Raw genomic sequence first — 20,910 nt, 5'->3', positions numbered from 1 at the left:
TGAACCTCAAGATACGAGGGTTATGTTCATTTTTGCTTTCGCAACTTTGATAATCCCTAAAAAGCATGATTGTTTAACAAATAATAAAAGTTAAATTTTAACTTTTAAAACAATATACTGGCACCATACAAGATGGCATAAATCGTATTATGGCATATACAAACGCTATCGAGCTGAGCTCAAGCAAAAAAAAAAAGAACATAGCATAAAAAAACTACCACGTGCGCGTCCGATGCGAAATCATAGAGCACAACAAAACCAAAAACACCCGGCTTTTTGAAAAGTTCATCGCATGAACAAAAACAAAGCCAACAAAACATTCATAAGGGCGACATCTGTCGACCGTTTGCGTAACTTCAACTGGTCGAAATTCATCCATAACAAATTCATGACAAAAAATAAAAAGAAAAGGAATTCAATCATGGCTGGCTTTTCTTCTCCGAATCATTAAAACTTGGAAACAATTTCGTAATTGAACGCTTACCAACATTAGTTTTCGCCGTCTCGCAGAGCGCCTTGGCAGTCAAAAATTCCTCCAACTTATGCTCGTAGTAAGTTTCGATCTTTTTTGCTGCCTCGGAAGGAATCGTAGCTACTTCTTCGACAGACAAAATCGACCTCAATACCCCTTCGCTTTCGGGGGATTCGCCAGTAGCAGTCGGCTTGGCCACATTTTCAGCAGACCCAGAATCTTCCACTGGGGCGGCATCCACGGTCGCTATGCTGTTATCGCAGCCGCTAGCCGAAACTTCCGGATTCTCATCCACTTCCATACTGCGCTGTGCTCGGTCAAGGAAAATTAGCGTTGTCTGATTCCGATGAGTATGCGTGTCCCGTCTACTGAAAAGCACAGCTACGAAAAACCTTACAATCCTCGCGTAACACTCAGTCGTTTCGCCGTAAAGAACAAGTTAGGATAGAACGATTATCACTGGACAAAATTCTGATTTCCTTACGCCATCAAATTTTCACTTAAACGCGAAATGATTACACACACGCGATTCGATCTGAACAGCAATGTCGGCTTTTTGCGAATGCGGCGATAATGGCCGCCTGGAAATTCTCATCCAGCGAGGAACAAAAGAAACGCGCTACTCCGATGAACTTTTATACCAGCCGAGTAGTATAAATTCATTCAATTCGAGCAGATTGTCGCGAGTTTGTACACGAATCCAAAAAAGTAATCGGTTTTGAATGTTACTCAAAAGTGGGTGATTTCATCGTACTACCATGTTTAGTCGAACCAGTTGTAACTAAAGCCCTACAGTAAAAGTGCGGCAGACTGAATTTCTGACCGATTCGGCAGCACTGAAAAAGCTTCTGTAATCCTTCAACACTGCCAATAACGAAAACATTCGCATGACTTCTTGTTGATGTGCAACTGTGTCGTAGATTGTGAAGTTGATTTTCGTTTTGTGAATATTATTTAATTTGTTCTCCGTTGTGTCAATTGTTAAAATAAAAATTAAGTGCTTCTTTCCGTATTGCTCCAATGAATTTTCTCTGCATTCTTGATTAATTTCAATTAAAAAATTGAAAGTCACAGTCACACAGATTGCAATACCTGCCACAAATTTAAAATGGTAAAAAATGGTTATGCTCGATTGGAACAACTTTTGACAGTTCGATTGGAACTCCGCGATGACAGTCTGCCGCACTTTTATTTTAGGGCTTTAGTTGTAACATTAACGGAGTAAGGCCGATGACATAGTGAATACGATGCGATGCGATGCGGAGAATGCGGTTCAATGCGGTGAACCACATTTGATGAAAATGTATGTGAATCGCTTAAACTCGAGCGGCGGAACAAATTGACATCTGCTTCGCCGCGTTGAGTATGTCAGGTTTAAGCGATTCACATACATTTTCATCAAATGTGGTTCACCGCATTGAATCGCATTCACCGCATCGCATCGCATCGTATTTACTATGTCATCGGCCATAGTGAGTGCGATGCGATGCGAATTGGCGGAAAATTTACGGACGCAGCCTACGCGATCTCGAGCGGCGGAACAAATTGACATCTGCTTCGCCGCGTTGAGTATGTCAGGTTTAAGCGATTCACATACATTTTCATCCAATGTGGTTCACCGCATTGAATCGCATTCGCCGCATCGCATCGCATCGTACACTGCAAAAAATCGACATATTGGGGATATGTGTTTGCCTTATAGATTTTTGCAATGTGATTCGCATTTGGAAAATACGTGCCCACACATATAGAAATGGAGTTAATAATTTTTATATGCTACACATGAAGGTTATAATCACACATATAAATATAATAAGCCTACATTACATTGCATTCACACATGCCTACCCAAAGGCGTTTTTTTTGCTCGAATTAGTTTTTCGGACGGGAATAGAATATGTATTGTGGTTTTCGCTATCGCTTTAATTGAAATGAATATTTATTGCCCTTGCTGTGTGTAATGCTTACATTTCTCGTGTTCCTATCCCAGGGAAGGGAAATAGAAAGTCTTCTCCGAAAAATCAGCTGACCAAACGACGATACCTTTGGGGCCCGTTTATTCAACATATTCGCCAGGTCAGGAACACCATATCAATGCCAGGCTCCGGAATCTACAAAATAAAACCCCGTTTCCAAACCCGCTAGAAAAATCATAAGAGCTATTAACTTACCTAATTTTAATTGAAACTTAAAACGGGTACGCCAACTTTTCTTCAATTCGGCCATTTTGAAAAAAGAATATTTTCTAAGATGAAAATCATAGAATTTATGTGTCAATATCTTATAAACTTCATATGTTGAACATAAATTTTATGTGTGATATATGAAATCTAAGCGTTGAGCAATTTTGAAGATGTATGTGTGGGAAAACATACATAATAAGTGTGGATTTTGTTGAGTGTATTCACTATGGCCGATGACATAGAGTTGTTTTTGACATTTCTTACGCACACTTGCTGAGCGTGTACAGATGAGACGGGACAATTAACCTCAAAAACTCTAGGTACAAAAAAAACGGGCAGCCGGTCGAAACATGTTGTCGTTTTTGAGGTTAATTGTCCCAAAACTGAAAAGTGTTGGTGAAACAACCAGCATAATATCACGAACACTACCAGCGGCAAATAGGACTATAGTGAGTGCGATGCGATGCGAATTGGCGGAAAATTTACGGACGCAGCCTACGCGATCTCGAGCGGCGGAACAAATTGACATCTGCTTCGCCGCGTTGAGTATGTCAGGTTTAAGCGATTCACATACATTTTCATCAAATGTGGTTCACCGCATTGAATCGCATTCACCGCATCGCATCGCATCGTATTTACTATGTCATCGGCCATAGTGAGTGCGATGCGATGCGAATTGGCGGAAAATTTACGGACGCAGCCTACGCGATCTCGAGCGGCGGAACAAATTGACATCTGCTTCGCCGCGTTGAGTATGTCAGGTTTAAGCGATTCACATACATTTTCATCCAATGTGGTTCACCGCATTGAATCGCATTCGCCGCATCGCATCGCATCGTATTCACTATGTCATCGGCCTATGTCATCGGCCTAAGATGGAATCGTCACTTAAATACCCAATCTGTGAAAAAGCTCCCGCAAGGGAAAATGAACGTATACAGCATTCTTCGGAGGTCTATAAAATAATTAAATTTTAAACTTCAAGTGAAAAAAACGAAAACGATCTTATTTCGAGAACCCTGAAAAGGTTTTAATGAATTTTTTTTTTTTTTTTTCTTTAAAATCATTTTAAACCAAGGTTCCGAAATTCGTTCGTTTCCCCTAATCGTGCCGCCAGAGATTTCTCCGGCGTAGTGGTGAACCTTCTAGATTTGATTCACTAGGTTCACAACTCCGACGAATCAAAATTTGCTGCAACATTCCATGTGACTGTTTTCAGGCTAGAAGGAATGCATATAGTGAATCTACAGCTTTCTTGTATCGCTCATGCAGACGAATGCAACAAATATCCATCGACAAGCGATACATTCGCTGGCGATCTGCGAAGTTCAAAAAACAACTTGTTGCAGTTCGCTGCTGAGCGAATCGCCCGAGAACATGAAAAACATTATAAGTAATTTATCATTGCTTACATTCCTTTAAATCTGTTTTTCACAAAAATACAACACGCAGAAAAATATATTTTAGAAACAATAAGATTTCGAACGAAAATAATAAATTTTTTGGTTGGGAAAAAGCACAAATATATTTTTGGTAGCACTGACAAAAAGTATCGATTCAGCGTGAAATTGCCTTCAACGAATTTTACTTTTTAGTTCGAAGAAACTCTCTTGTCAACTGGCAGCGCAAATGGTACGAGGATGACAAGGGTCGGTGGCTGCACTCGATTATCCCAAGGGTAAGCCTTAAACCATGGTTTAATAGATTGGACCTGAGTCGAGATTTTATTCGTATATTTTCCCGTCTCATGTCCAATCATGATTCCTTACACTGAACCGAATTGGGCGATTAAATTTATAGTGTCATTTTAATAAATCTTATTATTCACAGTCAAATTTTAGCTACTAAATTACCCTTTCAAAAATATAAGAAAATCCAATAAATTATATCTGGCTCACTCACTTGGTGAAATGTATAGGACAATCCAATAATTATTAAACTAAATAGGGTTATAAAATTTAAAGGGTCAATCTGATAAATCTTATCATTCAGTGTGTGATAGAAGTTAACGATAAATCCATTACGAAATAAAGACAAATCCAATGAATATCAAAAGCTGTTATACCTAGGAAAACATATATAAAATTCTAATACATTTCATCATTCTGAAGTTAGTACACATGCTGGCGTGCCTGAGTCGTGATCCGTATCAATCTCTGTTAATTTGTTTGGGAAACATAATCCTAGAAGAACGATTGTTTGTGTTTTAGCCAGTGGTAATTTTTCGCCGGAGGATTTTACCAGTTGAGTGGCAGCAAAAATAACTTAAATTTCATCGCTGTGATATAAGCCAATCATTTATAAGCGTAAGTTAGAAAAGTGGAATGGCTGAACTTCTTGGTGTTAATATTTTCATATTTATTCTAACAGGTAAAACACGGGTCTTAAAATGAGGGACAGCAGCGAAGGAAAACAGATCCGGACTTCAGCGAGAACGTGCACGGTTCCATTCTTCGCCATGCATAGGTAGTTCATTTTTTAAAACATAATTCGTTTGAAACTTAATGCGGATTTTTTTTCCAGGAAACTCCAATCCACCAGAACAACAGCACCCAATCCGCTGAATCTGGATTCATGTACCAGCCAGGATCAACATGGATCAGGCATGAAACTGTGTCCCACCATCCATGAAAAGTGTTTGAAGTGCAGTGCAGTGTTACTTTTCAAATATCTTGATTTTTTAATAAATGTTTAAATAAAATAATTTTGGTTAAATTTGTTTATTTGAATAAATAAGATGAGAAATAGAAATTAAATTTCAGGTATATTTGATTTCAATGATGGAACCATTCATTACACTAGTTTTAATAATAAATCGTAATAATTCTGCTCTCTATTAACATTCATTGAAAATTCTGATAAAATAAATCATTTTTCTTCTGATAAAAAGTATTGGATTTTCTTTTAGTGCGAAAACACTAAAATTCCTAATAAACCTTATAGCCGGATTTTGTTCAGTGTAGACGCGGTACTCTATCGTTTGAATATTGCTAGCAGCAATTTGTGTAGTTGCGGCCAAGGTTACCACGACATCGAGCATATTGTTTGGTCGTGCGAGGTCCATCTTGTCGCTAGAACGAATTTGATAGACTCCCTTCGGGCCCGACGAAAACCACCCTACACAGCAAAAAATTTCTAAAAGTATACGGAATCTAAAACACGAGTAGTCTAATTTTTTACAAGTGTAAATCGAAGACGATGTAATTTTCAACTCCTTTTGATGTAATTTTAGTCTTTTTTCAAAAAGTGAATAGAAATATATTGTTTTGCTATAATTTTACATTCCGTGATGTAAAAATCAAGCGGTCAATGAATTTTATATCACAAACAGTGTAAAATTGTATGTTTGATTTAAAATTAAATGGAAATGTGCAACTTGTGTAGCGCGCGTCGAATACAAAGTAAACAAGATCATACTCTCGGTCAACCCAGTCAGATTATTACATACATACAAAGTAAACAAGTAAGACAATTATTCGAAAACGAGTCGTAGGCGTAGCTCTAGCATTTCCATAATCCTTCAAAAGCTGGTAGGTTCATAATTATGTCATATTGAAAAAAGAATGCTGTTGAAATTAATCAGTTTTCTCTCCATTGCAGCAAGATCAGATTTTTCGCAGTGGCAGTGATTTTTCGAAGAAATTTTCGTCAGGCGGAGGTGACGCGGACCGAAAAATAATGGTGTTCTGGAACGAATCGAGGATCCTGATGACGGCCATCTGTTCAACATCACTGCACTGGGAATCATCGGATGAAACAAAAATTCCAGGCTGACGCTGTGCGTGATGGTGTATATATATCTTCTAGGTTATTTTTGGAAATATATGCGAAATTAAAATTTTAAAAGCAGCGTATTCATTCATAGACAACAGCAAAACCTGAATATTTAGCAAAGATTTCTAATATTTACGATAATAAATCTAAAAATTTACATCCCCGTCTATTTTTACACGACGGCTTTCGTCGTCCGATTTCGTGCATTGTTTTCGATCTAAATTTACACGCCTCAAAAATTACATTCTTGAAAAAAATACATCGTGATAGAATTTTACATCAAAATCGATGTTCCGTTTTCGTGCATCGTTTTCGGTCTAAAATTACACGAATTTTTCTTGCTGTGTATGTTCCAGTGAGAGATGTGCTGGGTGTGATGGACTTCACGGAAAATAAAAAAAAGGTAAAATTTACCTTTTTGCGAGGTGAATTTTTTCCACCCCTCTTTCGAGGTAAATTTTACCTTTTTTTCATTCACCTAGAAAAAGGTAAATTTTACCTTTTTTCAATTCACCTAGCAAAAAGGTAGATTTTACCATTTTCTCATTCACCTAGCAAAATAGTAAATAATACCGTTTTCCCATTCACTGATTTAAAAGGTTAATGCTTGTTTGTTTGATTGGTTTCTTCAATAATAATTAATTTAAAAAAAACACAATTCATGAAAAAATTGGTATATTTTTGAAATAAATAGGGAGTTACCTAATATTTATTTTTGAAATATATCACCGTGTTCTTTAAAAATTGTTGAGGTAAGTCCTTTGTTCGCCAAGCTTGTCAGGTCCGGCTTGTCCGGAATAATATCTGAAGGCTGACGGGAATACAACACGAAGCTCTGTGGGCCGATCTGAAACAAAAGCAAAGTATTATGAAGAGAACCAGCACAACTAAATGAAATCTAAGAAAACACTTACCATTTTGTTCCGATTTTCACATATTGTGCACGAAGCAGAACTTGTTCCTCAACGGCAAAACAGCTTAACCTCAACAAACGGATTCGTCAAATAGTTACTTTTTTTCGAGATGATTTTTACCGTTTTGTTGAGCTCAATCCAGGTCAACTTCACCTCGCTACGAGGTAAGTTTTACCTTATTTGGATTTACCTTTCTTTCTAGGTGAATTATACTTTTTGATTCAGCTCAATTCAGGTGAACTTCACCTCGCTACGAGGTGAAATTTACCTTTTTTGGATTCACATTTTTTCTCGGTGAATTGTACCTTTTTTCATTCTTCGTTTCAGGTATATTTTACCTCGCTGTGAGGTGAGTTTCACCTCGAATAGGTAGAAGTTACCTTTTTGGCTTTTTCGAGCATTCACCTTTGCTGTCTCGGTAAATTTTACCTTTTTATTATTTTCCGTGTTGGACTACATGTTCGAAATATATCTTTTCCTAAAAGCTATTGATCTTCGTCTATAATTTCTTCTTATTTTCATATTTCCCTATCTATCTTCTTTTTTCTTTAAAAGTGAACTAGATATAAGCACACAATTGTAATCAAACAAAACGAGTTTGGCTCCTTAAAGCCTAAAGGTATGAGCCGTTTCAAATAAAGAATTTACAAAAAAAAAAAAAAAGTATCGATTCGCTTTAAACTTATCGTTTAATTGAAAATATAATACACCCTTTTTAAAAGTGATCCATGATATATTTCAAAATAATAAAATTTTGGCGTAAATATCACAACAAAAATCCGCTTTAAAAAAAAAGTTAAAGTGTTATATTTGAAATCAATCTTTTTTTTTAATTTAAATTGAAACAAGGGAATTGTTTGTTTAGATTGATTGCATTTCGGATTCCAATTATTTTAAAGATATATCGCATTTAAAAAAGATTTTTATTTAAATTTTTCACAATTAGTAAATGTTGCACAATCGGTAGAGCCGGTTGCTTCAGGGAACTAGTACTTACGGCCTGATTCTGAGCCAGACCAAGCACATTACGGGCCGACGTAGGAGCCCTCACAACAGTCAGCAGCCATATGACGGTAGCTGCGTAATTATGAACGCTAATCCTCCGGCTGTCATAGGGAAGGCCGTGGTCGGTCTGCTCTTCGTGGTTCCCCGACGACCAATACCTACGCGAAGAACGCCAACCGGGAGCGACAGTAGGTGTAGGCACACGCATCATCTGGAATATAAATGAAAAGTATATAAAAAAAAATGAATTCTCGGAGAAATGAGCCAGTTATGAGCAGTTTGCGAGCAAGATAAAACTTTGAAACCTACCTTTGAAGCTGCTAGCCTGGAACCCTGATGAGCTTGCTGTGTTCCGTAACCTCGGCTGGGCTTTCCTGACGGTTCTTCCCGCTGTTGTGTTGTGGTTCGGATGCAAAAACTTTTAATTTTTTTTCTTTTTTCGATTTATCGTTTTTCAGTTACACGTTTATCGCATAAACCCAATATTGGTTTCAAAATAAACCATATTTAAATTTGATGCAATAAATAATGAGCGTGTAAAAATAACAAAATTTTTATATTCCAAATTATTGTGAAAGCTATCCATTAATCTGCTTTTAAAATACAAAATAAAATAACAAAACGTTTTGTTGAAACCACACCCCATTCTTTTTCTGCGTGAAGGGATTCCAGGGATTCGAGAAAAATTTAGTGAGTTATGAACGTAAGGGTATAGCAATTGGTGTATGAGAACCGGACGCATCAGCACAAGCAAGAATTTAATGAATGATATTTTCTTTCCAGATGACATTTCATCTATACGCTTGGCTAATAAAGCATACTTTTCGAATCAAAACAATCCAATTATTCATTAGAAAAACAACACAACAACACGACTATTTTGTAAAAATAACTAAATGTTGGATACTGTTTCGAATCGAATTTCATATCAGAGCTACTTACTAAATGTGCAGTGATACTACAAAATTGTATAATAAAACGTTTTGTTGAAACGACAACCCGTGCTTTTTCTGCGCGAACTTACAGTTTTAGTTTTTTTATAGCTATCGAAATTACAGTACAAAGATTTGTCATTTCGTGGGGTTTTCTTACATATATAAATGATTTTTTTCTGTTCGATTTTTTTAACAACCGCTTTCAACAGACAAAAAAAATTGGGTGCATCATAAAAAAAAACAAAAAAAAAACTGCTCGAAAAACTTAATAAAATTAAAACTGCTCGAAAAACGAGCACCGTAGTTTATGACTGACCCTTAATTTTTGGCGCGCTTTCGAATGAACTGAATGAACGGAATCCGAATGTTTTCAATCCGTTTTTAAATGTGTTGGTTATTTATGTTTTATGTTGCCTACGATTTGCATAACTTTGCAATGTCCTTTTGCCAAATTTTGCTCCTGAGCCATGTGTAGTAGTCTCAACCCAACTCATATATTCATGTTGACCAATTTTTGCAGAACAAAGTGAGCTTTGTATTGCGTATTGTTGCGAAATTCGTTTGTGATTGATAATTTACTGTAATAAGTGTTAAGGGTCTTAAAAAATTTGGATGCCATGAATCGAGCAAGGCGTGCCGTTACCCTGAACCGTAAACCGCTTGTCGAAGAAAAGGTCAGTGATGACAGTGCGGATGATTTTGAGAGTGCTTCCGATGAGGGGGATTTTTCGGCCAGTGAGGAAGAATGGCTGCCCGGAAAGGATGAGGAAAATGATAAAGAGGGCCGAAACACGACAGCAGGGTCCATTTCCGAAGATGATGACGACAACCACGAGGACGAAGACGATGATGAGGATTCTGGCGAGATGAGCGATGGTAGCAGTGTTATGGCCATGTCCAAAACGAGAGCGAAAAAACGGTAAACTTCATGGTTCAAAGCTTAACTTTTTACTGTAATTTGCAGAGTACTCCGGGTTTCCTCATTTGATTTTAACCCATATGAAATTTCGGACAACTTTTAAAAGTACATAATTCAATTTTTATGTTGCAGCTCGCATAAATCGTCACCCAAACAGAACCCGATCAAAAAGAAACGAATGTCACCGGCAACCCGGGACGAACTTTATCGTCGGACCAAGAAGCATCTATTGAAAGAATCACAACCGGACCGGCCATCGCTGAATGCAAGTGTGGCAGATATTCTGAGTCAATGCGAGTTTAAACCTAAACGGAATGTCGGCCAGAATGCACAGAAACCTAGCAACTCTAGCGCAGATCGTAAAGGAAACAAAGATAATTCGGATAGTGATAGCGGAGATGACTATTTGGTGAATCCTGAAAAGCTGGACTTGAATTCGGATTTTTTCAAAGGGGAGGTGTCCGTTGAGCGGACTGCCAAAGAAAGACCTCCCCAATTCGATTGTAATGCTGGAATGCGTTTATCGGATAGCTCTGACAACGAAAATGAGGAAGACGTGCTCCCTGCTTCCATTCCTAAACTGGCAGCTCAAAAGTTGATCAGTACTATCAATAAGTCTTCGGCTGGATTTATGAATTTTAATAACCTCGAGGAGTTTGATAAAAAGATAGCGGAAGCTAAGTTACTTTTAAAGAATTACAAATCCAAGGAAGTCGAAGAAGATTCTGAATTTGATAAAAGCAAAGATATTTCAAATTTGTTAGCTCTTGGAGAACCGGAAGCTGGTGCTGGACACCTTGAAACTTCGAATGTGAAAGATAATGAAGGCTCTAACAGTGAAGAGTCAGATTGGGAGGAAGTAGCAGATGTTAAAAAATCTGATGGAAGCTCTCAACCAAATCCGACGGTCACTGTCGAACTTGAAACTACAAAATCCAAGAAAAAACGCTGGGAAGAAATCGAAATGGAGCTGTTCATTAAAAGACAGGTCAACAAAATAAAACGAGAAAATCAATTAGCTTACCACAAAAGTAGCATCCTGTTAACAATTGGAATTGGTCAGAAATTAAACTATACCGTTAATTCGAATAAAATACAAGCCATGACCCTATCTTTGATGCAGGCCAAGGATTGTATTCCAAAATCAAAAGTGGATAGAAAATTTATTGAACAATTGATTAAATGGTTCAAAGCCTGTTTCACATTACAAAGCCAGGAAGTAGTTGTTTCACAAAATGGACCTCTAAGATTCAATTTAGCCCTGGAGCTTTTCACTAAAAAAGCAACATGTAAACGAAATTATATGCTTCTCTTTCTATCGTGCTTGAGAATGGCCGGGGTACAAGCTCGTTTGATCATTTCAGCTAATGTTCCACCGAAGCGCCCGGCTATGAAGGATCTTTGCCCGATTTCCGAGCGTCAACTAATTGAACAATTTGAAAAGGAGTACAAAAAGAAGAATTTTAATAATAATGAAGAAAGCGATACGGAGTCACCCGGCAGTGTTGAGAAGAAAAAAGAAATTAAATCTGAAAATGATAATATACCAGTTATCAGTATTACTGCTCTCAAAACCGAAACCGTTGAAGCAGTACCAGAAGCTAATAACTGTTCAGAAACAGCTGAAAAATCTGATCAGAAGATGCCCGTTACAAATTCGAAAAAAGGTAAAAAAATTAAGGATATCAGCGCTGATCAACAGAACGAGAAAAAACGCTTGCGTACTCGTTCACAAAATGGATCGAATAAAACGCATGATGAAGCTTCAACCCCAGCAAAATTGGACAAGAACAGCAAATCGGTTGCACTAAACGATTATAGTCCTTCAGTCAAAGAAAACATTAAACCTGCAAGGCGATCTCCTAGAAACGCCAAAAAATCGGTTCAATCCAATGACGCTAATCATTCGAATACTCTATCCATTCCCCAGGTTGATGGTGCAAACGATATACCCGAAGAAGACGTACCAAAGCGACGCAGTGTCCGCCTCGGCAAAGTGCCGAAAGATGAAAACGTATCAAAGACAGCGTTTTCCAAGCGAAAAACAAACACACCGAAGGCGGAAGAAACCAAAAATCAACCGGGTAAAGTTCTGAAGCGAAAACTCTTTCAGACTAACCAAACTGTTCAGGAATTTCCTTCAATGGATGTTGAAAAAGATAATGTAAATGTTGGAAAAAGAGCTTCCAAAAATAAAATCTTGTCGAGTGACTCGGAGCAGGAACAGGAACAACCGTCGGCCAAAACCACATCGACGCACAGTTCGCCCGCCATAAGCAAGGCAAAAGTTAATCGCCGTTCTAAGGTCAAGCAGGACTCCGATGCGGACGATAGTGATTTTGAACCACCGAAGGGGAAAAAATCACGGAAGGCGGCCAAGTCTGCATCACCAGCGTCCCAGAAGAAAGCGAAAACTTTCTCGTCATCGTCGAAGAAAACAACAACTGGGACCAAATCGGAGAAGAAGGCGACAGCAAACGCCGTTAAGAGTGAATCTCCGAAAAACGCTTCCACAACGCAAGGGAAGAACAATTTTTGGATCGAGTTCTACTCGGAAAAAGACAACCGTTGGATGACGGTGGACCTTTTCGGGGGGAAAATTGATTGCGTTGACTATTTGTCGGTAAGCAGTTCAGAATTTTTTTTAATGATCAATGGAAATTGGGAATTTATGGAAGAATAAAATGTTGAAATGATATAACGGATAGATGAAGCAGATGCTTGTGAAAAGCAAGTTAAAGGTGTTAAAATTGAGCCAAAAGCATAAGTTCATAAAAAGCTTCATAGAGGTTTTTAGACACTTGTCGCCACACCAATTGATTGATAGGTACTTTAACGTTCACCCATACAGTCCAATTATGTGGATTGGTAAAGCACGTGCAACCCGATTGGACAAAAAGTCTGTGGCTTTGCGAAGCTTTCCTATTACTGAGCCAGTTCAAGCGACGTGTTGTCGTTTTGTCGGGATTTCGTACCATGAACTAACGCTCTTGAATCATATAAACCTAAAAACTTTGTTCTATAAAGTATTTTTGCTTTATTCTTTCCCAATAAATATGGCATAACCATGTAGTACCTAACTATCAATTTTTGTTTGGTTTTACTTATTTTGTGATTTTCTTTTTTCAGCGGCACGCCACCAGTCCTATCAGCTACGTTTTTGGGTTCGACAACGATGACCATATCAAGGACGTGACACCACGCTACGTCCAGCACTGGAACACAGTTTGTCGAATGCTACGAACGGATTCCAAATGGCTGGACAAGACATTGGCTCCATTCCGTGGTCCCAAAACGGAGCATGAGAATGCCGAAGATCAGGAACTCAACAAAATTGACATCGATAAGCCGTTGCCGACTACTATTGCGGAGTAATTTTTGCTTTTTTTTTTGGAAAGGAATTGGTTAAAGATTTTAAATATTTTTACAACAGATGCAAAAATCATCCCCTTTACGTATTGAAACGTCATTTGCTGAAATTTGAAGCACTCTACCCGGTGGAGGTTCCAAGTTTGGGCTTTGTGCGCGGTGAAGCCATCTATGCCCGTGAATGCGTCTTTACACTTCAAACCAGGGAAAAATGGTACAAGCAAGGTCGCGTGGTGAAGCCATTTGAGACGGCCTATAAGGTTGTGAAATGTTGGAGGTACGACAAACTTAAAAACGAATGGCTCGGAAATCAACCTTGCGACATTTTCGGTATCTGGCAAACGGAAGAATACGATCCACCAACAGCAGAAAACGGAATTGTTCCTAGAAACGAGTATGGAAACGTGGAGCTTTTTACCCCGAAAATGCTCCCTAAGAAAACCGTTCATTTACAACGTATGTCGAATTTCTAAAGAATGTATGCGTTTGAAAATACATGTTTTTTTTTATCCCTTTCAGTTCCGGGACTTAACAGAGTCTGCAAAAGGCTTGGCATCGATTGTGCTCCGGCTCTCATCGGTTTCGACAAGGCTCGCATGCGGATGATTCCCGTTTACGATGGCTTTGTGGTGTGCGAAGAATATGCCGACATGCTGACCGAGGAGTGGTACAAGGAAATGGAAGAGGAAGATCGCAAAGAGCAGGAACGCTACGAAAAGCGGGTTTATGATAACTGGAAGAAACTCATCAAGGGCGTGCTGGTGCGCCGAAAGCTACAAAACAAGTACAATTTCGATAATCTTTAAGTATTTTTCTCAATTTTCTATTACAGTGTTGTTATATTTGTGTATTATTTTTAACCTGAAGCGTTCAAAACGGCATTTTTAATACAAGTTTATTTTAAATATTTGTAAATTTGTATTTGTTTATTAGTCGATTTCTAATTAACATACCTTTGATCAACTTTTTCCAGTTTCCGTAGATTCGACACTGTCTCTGTTCATGTTTCCTTTTTTCCTGTTCCAACTGTTCACGTTTATAATTTTCCAGAACCACGTTCTCAAATTCTTTACAAATAACAATTCCATCAAACACAGGGTGATTACCCCCTGCATGAACACCGAATCCTACAACTGCCACGGCGTAATCTACATTTAATTTGCGGCAGATTTTCGAAACATTCGGCACTGAAATCGGAAACAAGTTGAATTGAACAATGTCCCAGCTATTAATCCTCCAGGGTACTTACATTTTAAATGCACCGTTCCTTTGGGTAGCATGCAAGCCTTAAAGAGTTCGATGTTTCCGAAAGCATTGCGGGGCACCCGACCGTCCACGGGTTCCGGAGGGATGTATTCCTCCGTTTGCCACCGGCCAAACAGTTCCAGTTCGGTCTTTTCGCGTTTAAGCTTGGACCAAACCACCTTATAGGGGTGCTCGCCTATTCGAATCACCTTCGCGTGGCGTAACCAAACTTCGCGCGAGTGTAACGTGTGAACGCATTCGCGGGCGTAAATCGCTTCGCCACGGTAGAATCCGAGCGGAGGAGCATCCGGTGGGTAGATTCCTTGAAATTTGAGCAAATCCCGTTTCAGACAGTACGATGGGTGATTTTTAAACCTACATAGGTAGAAAAGGCTAGATAATTATTGAATTTTATACTTAAGAAAAACAAATCTTACTCGGAAACTTTATCTGGAATTGGTGCTCTTAATCGAAGCATTCGAAATTCCCTTCTATCTGCCAAATCATAAATCAACCGACGACGTATCCGTTTTTGCCCGTCGAAGCGATCCAGAAGAGCTCGCAACCATTTTTCGGGTGCACGCTGCCTTCGGGAGGCCATCTCGTTGTGCCACCAATAGCGGGGGCTTACATCTCGCAAAAGGTGATCGTTGTCCCAAGCGAAAATGTATCCTGGTGTCGGTGATGGAAGTTGTGAGATGACAGCATCAGGCTGATCTAGTTCAAAACTGGTGGGATCCAAGACGCTCCATCGATTTTCTAAGGGTAAGAATATTTCAATCCAGGTCGAAATTGTTTCCGTATTCAGTTTTGTGTGGCTCTCGCTTTTTGAGCTAAAGAATGGTGATGTGTTTTTGCTCTTTGTTTTAGATTTTGTTTTGCCACCAGCAATGCGATCTGGAAGCTTCTGAACTTTTAGCTTCCAAAGGTTGGGCTTTGATTCTGTTAATCTATTCAAGCGAGGACGTTTTCCCTCTGAAGGAATATCGTCAGTACCATCCATTTGAGGTATATGAGCGAAATTTGCAAACTCAGGCTTCCTTTTCAAAATCTCGGTTGTAGTGAGAGGCACATCCGGATATCTATCACAAGGTTGCATAGAAAATTGACTATCTTCATCTGCTTTCTTTAGCAATTTTTGCATTTTGCCATGAACTTTATCGTTCGAAGGTAAGTTTTTAGATATAACGTCCAAAAACATAACGAGCCTCGTTTCAATAGCTAGAAATCGTAGAACAGCAATAAGCAACATAATTTTGCTTTTGGTTACCATATCTTTGGTATCCCTAAATGTTTCCTTTTCAAACTTGTTATTTATCATTTTAATTCTATAAATATCACAAATCGTTTTGACAAATTGATAATCAATTTGTTCAGGTACTTTTTTAAAATTAGCACATAGTAAGAGATCCATGATCTCTTCATGTTTTTCTATCATAATTTTTTGAATAACTCGATTCAAGTAAAAACCATGTCCTAAGAGACAAAGCAGATGAACCTGGTGCAAAACCAATCGTTTTTCTCTTTTCTCCGTGCAAATTAACCGCTTTAATTGAGCAGCAACATCAACTATTTTACCATTCGTATTAACTTGCTGATTAATGATAACTTCTACGTCCCCAAGCTCATTATCATCGTCAGGGACATCAAGTGGGATCCATTCCTCTTCTCCACCTAGTTCCAATTCTTCTCGATTTTCCATACTTTCTTTTTTGCAACTGTCCAACATCGGTTCAGATTGCTGACAGCTCTGAGAATAGCTGGCCAACTGGGACAACATCATCTCGATCCTCTCCCGTTCATCAGGATCACATTCTGATTTCTCGTCTTCGCTACTCATTTTTGAGTCGTTTCCAATTACAGGTTGCTCCAAAGTAGTTTTATCGGTAAATTTTTGGCTGAAAAACTGGGAATTTAAATCGATCTGGTCTGAGGTCACAAGATGATCGTCGACACTGCTTCCACTGCTGGTGGAACAAACGTCGTCGTCGTCATGGACATCATTTTCCAAGTTTCTTGGTGTTTGACTCAATTCTGCATTTCCTTCCGGAAATACCGCTTCCTGGTAATAGTTCCGGCTCACTTCAAGATTTGTTAAACGACTGAAAATTTTATCCCTCAGAGATAGTTTTCCCGGTGCCCGCAGATTCATCTCGAAGCTTTTGAGGCGTTGATGAAATTCAAACTACTTTTTTCAAATTTCTTGGCTTAAATCTTAAATCCCCAACATTTTCAAGACTTCCAGTAAAAAAAATTGATTTGAGCAAATGGAATTTGTCAAAATTATCTGAATATTCCTGCTGCGTTATAGAAATATATACGTGCCTTCTGGATAAATATCACAATTTTTGTGAAAATAAACACCATTTTTGGAACGGGCAAATTTGCGTACCCTAACGACACTGAAATAAAATAGAAACTACACTTACGGATCAAAATCATGTAACCTTTAAATAACCCAAAACGAACACACACGTTGAATTTTGTTGTTATTCGCTATACTTTCCTAATTTGGCACTCATATGGTAATTTTGAAGCATTAAACTTATTGGGAAATCGATTAACATTTCAACGGACTTAAAGAAAATTTGGTATAAACAAACGAGTTGAAATCTAGCGTAACATTTAAAAAGGGCGAAACTAGCAGTTAGCTCGAAACGAGAAAAACGCGTTTGAAAATTCGGAACACCTTTTCAAATCCTATTTATAAAATCGACCACTTTTTGTTCAACAAAATAAAAAAATGTGCATTATATTCACTTATTGTTCGATGGTTATCAAGAACTTTAACTTTTTTCGCGTAATTTCAGAGATTTTTGAGTTTCGCCCTATTATTGTTTTCGATTTCAGTTACGCCTGCAAGTTTCGCCCAATTGATCGGCCGTTTTTGTTTTGGTTTTGAAGTTACGCCCACACGGAAAAATGGAGTTATTCATAAAATGTGTTGCGAATACACATTCATTATAACTAATCGTTTGTTGTTCACAATTTGTGTATCTCCAATTCAGTTTTGAGTAGTTTTGAGTCGACAATATACAAATAAAAACTAAAACTCGATTATTCGATTCTGTATAAAAAGTTTGTTGTTGTTGGAAAGCTTCTGGACAGCGATGTTAGAGCAAACAAGTTTTTAAAATTCGCTACGTTTTTATCAATTCCGCATCCGTTTTTAAGACAAATCATCATAAATGTCTTTCAAAAGGTATGTTTTATCAGAATTTCACTTCGTTTTATGACATTATTGTGTGATTACAGGGATTTGTTGCATTCAGGTGATCGAATCACATAATCAGCATTTATCACCGGAAGATCACCGGATTGTTGCCTGAAAAATGATTTACAACAGCGGCACTGATGTTTTACCGTTAAGCCTATTCCGGAAAGTTGAACGAATGCATCGGGAGGTCCGAGGTTTACCTAAAATTTGCGAACACCTATTGCCAAAATTTTTATTGTCTTTTCAGAGCAAGACGGCATAATTTACTCTGAACAAAATAAATGCTCTTAAGGACGAGAGACTATTCCTGTCGTTTTCCTTCTAAGCCTCTATCGGACAGGATGTGGTCCTCGTAATTCAGCGGATGATATTCCGCAAACAAAAACCTTTATATTTGTTCTTCGAATATTGGTAAGTAAAAGTGCACATTTTCCATTGGGAAATGGTAAAAATTGAGATAGTGAACATAAATTTCTCTTTCCAGTACCACAAGTACATCACAATGAGCAGGAACGTGACCGCTACCACCGAAGAACTCGTCAAAGGATATGAGGGAAAATCGCTTCAAAAATCTAACTATGCGGAAGACAGTAAGATGGAGCTTAAAACAAAAAGATTCATTTATTCACCATCATAATGGAACAGGTTTGTTTTATTTGGTATATTTTTGCACATGAGCTAGTTTTACTATTCGTCACTATTTGTACTTTCCACAAGACGATTCGTATAGGGTTGAAATCTAAATTTTAGTTTTTAGTTATGAAACTTATTTTGATTCAATTTTTCCATTTCCGACCCTCGATCAAAACTGAATTCTATGATGTATCTTGATTTAAGTCTATATCATTCCGAGTGAGACTATCATAACTTTATTTTAAACATCACTTAGTTATCTTAAATCTACTATACTAGTTCATGCTATAGATTATATCACTAATTCATGTGTATGTGTTTATTTATTTATTGTAATTGTATTCTAATTCGACAGGTACACCCATCCCAAATCACTTCAGGGGGCCAGTCCAGAGTGATGCCTGTAGAACCTGCTGAATGCCATTAGACTCCATTAGACTCTGCCGGCTTGAGGGTGCTACTCCTGTTTAGCTAGCAGTCGTTCCGCCATGAACAGCTCATCGGAAATGTACAAAAGGTAGCTAAAAAGTTTAAATCATTAGCCTTAATTATTACAATTTGCCATTTTTCTTCAATATAATTAAATTTTAACATTTTGAATTGACATTATATAACTTATTAACAATATCAAAATTCAATTCTTTTTCCAGATACGCTACACACCCAGGTGGCTGGATCGTATGGAAGAAAATTCGAACCGGATGCTCCGCTACGTACGGCCCAAGTTGTCATGAACAGCAGAAATCGGCATCCGAAATCATGCAACTTGGTGACGGAAAACATTTCACGAGACGCTTCCATGCAATATCATTTGGCTGTATTATTGAATGTATGTAAAATGATTTTAAAGACAATATAAACTGATAGCTTGTTCGTTAGAAAATTATTTAATTTGTTTTTTATTAAAAAACAACTTACTTTTTGGAAGAATTTCAAAAATGAATGGGCATCCCCATGTCAAAATATACAGAATTGACTAACTGGCTAAAAGCTTTCGAATGTGTAAAAGCTTTTTGCTCACGCTCTGTTTAAAGCGCCCAAACATAAAACTACACGCTCCTTGTTTTAAACTCAAAATTAAGTAGTTTTGGTTCAAAACAGCACTTCAGTTGCAGCCCTCAACTTTGAGTAAGACTGAGCAAACGCAAAAACTAAGTTCTGACTGGCATACTCAAACCTAAGTTCGAAAGCGAGTTCCATTTTTTGAACTTTCTTTATGCCTTTATTCGTAGCTACCCAAAATGCAGTTCTCGCAGCCGAACTCGCTAAGTGCTTTCAGTTCAACACACGCGAGGAGGGTTCAATTTTTAGTTCATTAGATCGATCTCAGTTTTGCTCCTTCGCCGAAGGAAAAATGGGATTAGTTTGAGTTCGCAGTTCGAACTTCCTTTTGAACCATCGCAAGGAGGAAAAAAGGAACTCAACTTTAGTTCATACAATCGAACTATGATTTGACCACGGTCAAACAGCACTTCAGTGGCAGCCCTCAGCTTTGAGTTTGATTGGGCAATAGCGAAACTAAGTTCTGACAAGCATACTCAAAACTAAGTTCAAAAGCGAGTACCATTTTTTGAACCGTTTTTTATGCCTTTGTTCGTAGCTACCTGAAATGCGGCTCGGCAAAAATGGCACGAATGGGATTAGTTTTGAGTTCGCAGTTCGAGCTCCATTTTGAACAATCGCGAGGAGGAAAAAGGGTACTTAACTTTAAGTTCATAGAATCGAACTATGTTTTGAACCTCGGTCGTACTTAATTTTGAGTTTAAAAAAAGGAGCGTGTAAGTGGAGACACTTTTCTCGAATCTGTATGGATTTTTATACAGAACAGAGTAACTTTGTTTACCGTGCAATCATCCTACACGCAAAAACTAATTAGGCCGTTTTTTCACACACGTTCAATTCAGTTACGCCTTTTGGCTCTACACGAATAGAAAAATTCACTCCATTTTGAATAGGCGTAACTTCACGTTCCAACGAAAATGCATCACCAGGAAGTTTCGCCCAATTGAATTTTATCAATTTTTTGAAAGTTTTAAGTAATTTTAAGATGAAACCGCGTTTGATAGGTAAAGTGCAACCGCGTGCATCCGGAATGACCGTTAACTCGATTTGTTTACATTTGGCAGTTTCGCCCTTTTGAAATGTTACGCTAGAAATGTTTGGAATGAAACCGTGAAATGGAACTGTAACAATTTTCTTTGATTTCACATAACCACATGCAGCGTAATAAAAATTAGTTTTAAA

The 20,910-nt window shown here is 38.0% G+C and overlaps 2 protein-coding genes and 2 long non-coding RNA genes across 5 annotated transcripts; 2 read left to right on the top strand and 2 right to left on the bottom strand.

The window, feature by feature from the left end:
- Nucleotides 1–8,245: 8,245 nt before the first annotated feature.
- LOC129750829 (uncharacterized) lies at nt 8,246–8,790 on the bottom strand. The gene is made up of 2 exons (XR_008738505.1): nt 8,658–8,790; nt 8,246–8,559 (listed from the first exon to the last, which is right to left on the bottom strand). It is a non-coding gene; the product is annotated as an uncharacterized LOC129750829 (long non-coding RNA).
- Nucleotides 8,791–9,742: 952 nt separating this feature from the next.
- On the top strand, nt 9,743–14,446 carry LOC129757224 (DNA repair protein complementing XP-C cells homolog). Of its 2 annotated transcripts, XM_055754368.1 has the most exons (6): nt 9,743–9,809; nt 9,872–10,202; nt 10,335–12,825; nt 13,332–13,573; nt 13,636–14,027; nt 14,091–14,446. In XM_055754368.1, coding segments are annotated over exons 1-6 (3,744 nt in total). In that variant the 5' UTR covers nt 9,743–9,808; the 3' UTR covers nt 14,378–14,446. The 2 variants fall into 2 exon arrangements, with proteins under 2 accessions (XP_055610343.1, XP_055610344.1); XM_055754369.1 differs by having other exon boundaries at nt 9,781–10,202.
- A 25-nt stretch (nt 14,447–14,471) lies between these two features.
- On the bottom strand, nt 14,472–17,209 carry LOC129757223 (DNA repair protein complementing XP-C cells homolog). Its single transcript, XM_055754367.1, has 3 exons — nt 15,254–17,209; nt 14,821–15,191; nt 14,472–14,758 (listed from the first exon to the last, which is right to left on the bottom strand). The coding sequence occupies exons 1-3, from the start codon at nt 16,966–16,968 to the stop codon at nt 14,472–14,474; spliced, it is 2,373 nt and encodes a 790-aa protein (XP_055610342.1). The 5' UTR covers nt 16,969–17,209.
- A 1,083-nt stretch (nt 17,210–18,292) lies between these two features.
- Nucleotides 18,293–19,415, top strand: LOC129751216 (uncharacterized). The gene is made up of 4 exons (XR_008738650.1): nt 18,293–18,444; nt 18,518–18,678; nt 19,022–19,183; nt 19,317–19,415. It is a non-coding gene; the product is annotated as an uncharacterized LOC129751216 (long non-coding RNA).
- The last annotated feature ends 1,495 nt before the right edge of the window (nt 19,416–20,910 follow it).

The sequence above is a fragment of the Uranotaenia lowii genome, chromosome 3, assembly GCF_029784155.1.
Source record: "Uranotaenia lowii strain MFRU-FL chromosome 3, ASM2978415v1, whole genome shotgun sequence".
In the NCBI taxonomy this organism is placed as follows: Eukaryota; Metazoa; Arthropoda; class Insecta; order Diptera; family Culicidae; genus Uranotaenia; species Uranotaenia lowii.
The sequence above is the reverse complement of the archived record's forward strand: the minus strand, read 5'-3'. Positions and strand labels throughout refer to the sequence as shown.

What these genes read in the sequence shown, in the direction of transcription:
- LOC129757224 (XM_055754368.1), top strand. An exon ending in AAAACGAGAGCGAAAAAACG is followed by an intron (nt 10,203 to 10,334) that starts GTAAACTTCATG and finishes TTTATGTTGCAG; the next exon opens with CTCGCATAAATCGTCACCCA. An exon ending in GAAAACCGTTCATTTACAAC is followed by an intron (nt 14,028 to 14,090) that starts GTATGTCGAATT and finishes TATCCCTTTCAG; the next exon opens with TTCCGGGACTTAACAGAGTC.
- LOC129757223 (XM_055754367.1), bottom strand. Translation starts at nt 16,968, where the DNA reads ATGAATCTGCGGGCACCGGGAAAACTATCTCTGAGGGATAAAATTTTC. An exon ending in ATTCCAGATAAAGTTTCCGA is followed by an intron (nt 15,192 to 15,253) that starts GTAAGATTTGTT and finishes CTACCTATGTAG; the next exon opens with GTTTAAAAATCACCCATCGT. An exon ending in AGGAACGGTGCATTTAAAAT is followed by an intron (nt 14,759 to 14,820) that starts GTAAGTACCCTG and finishes TTCCGATTTCAG; the next exon opens with TGCCGAATGTTTCGAAAATC.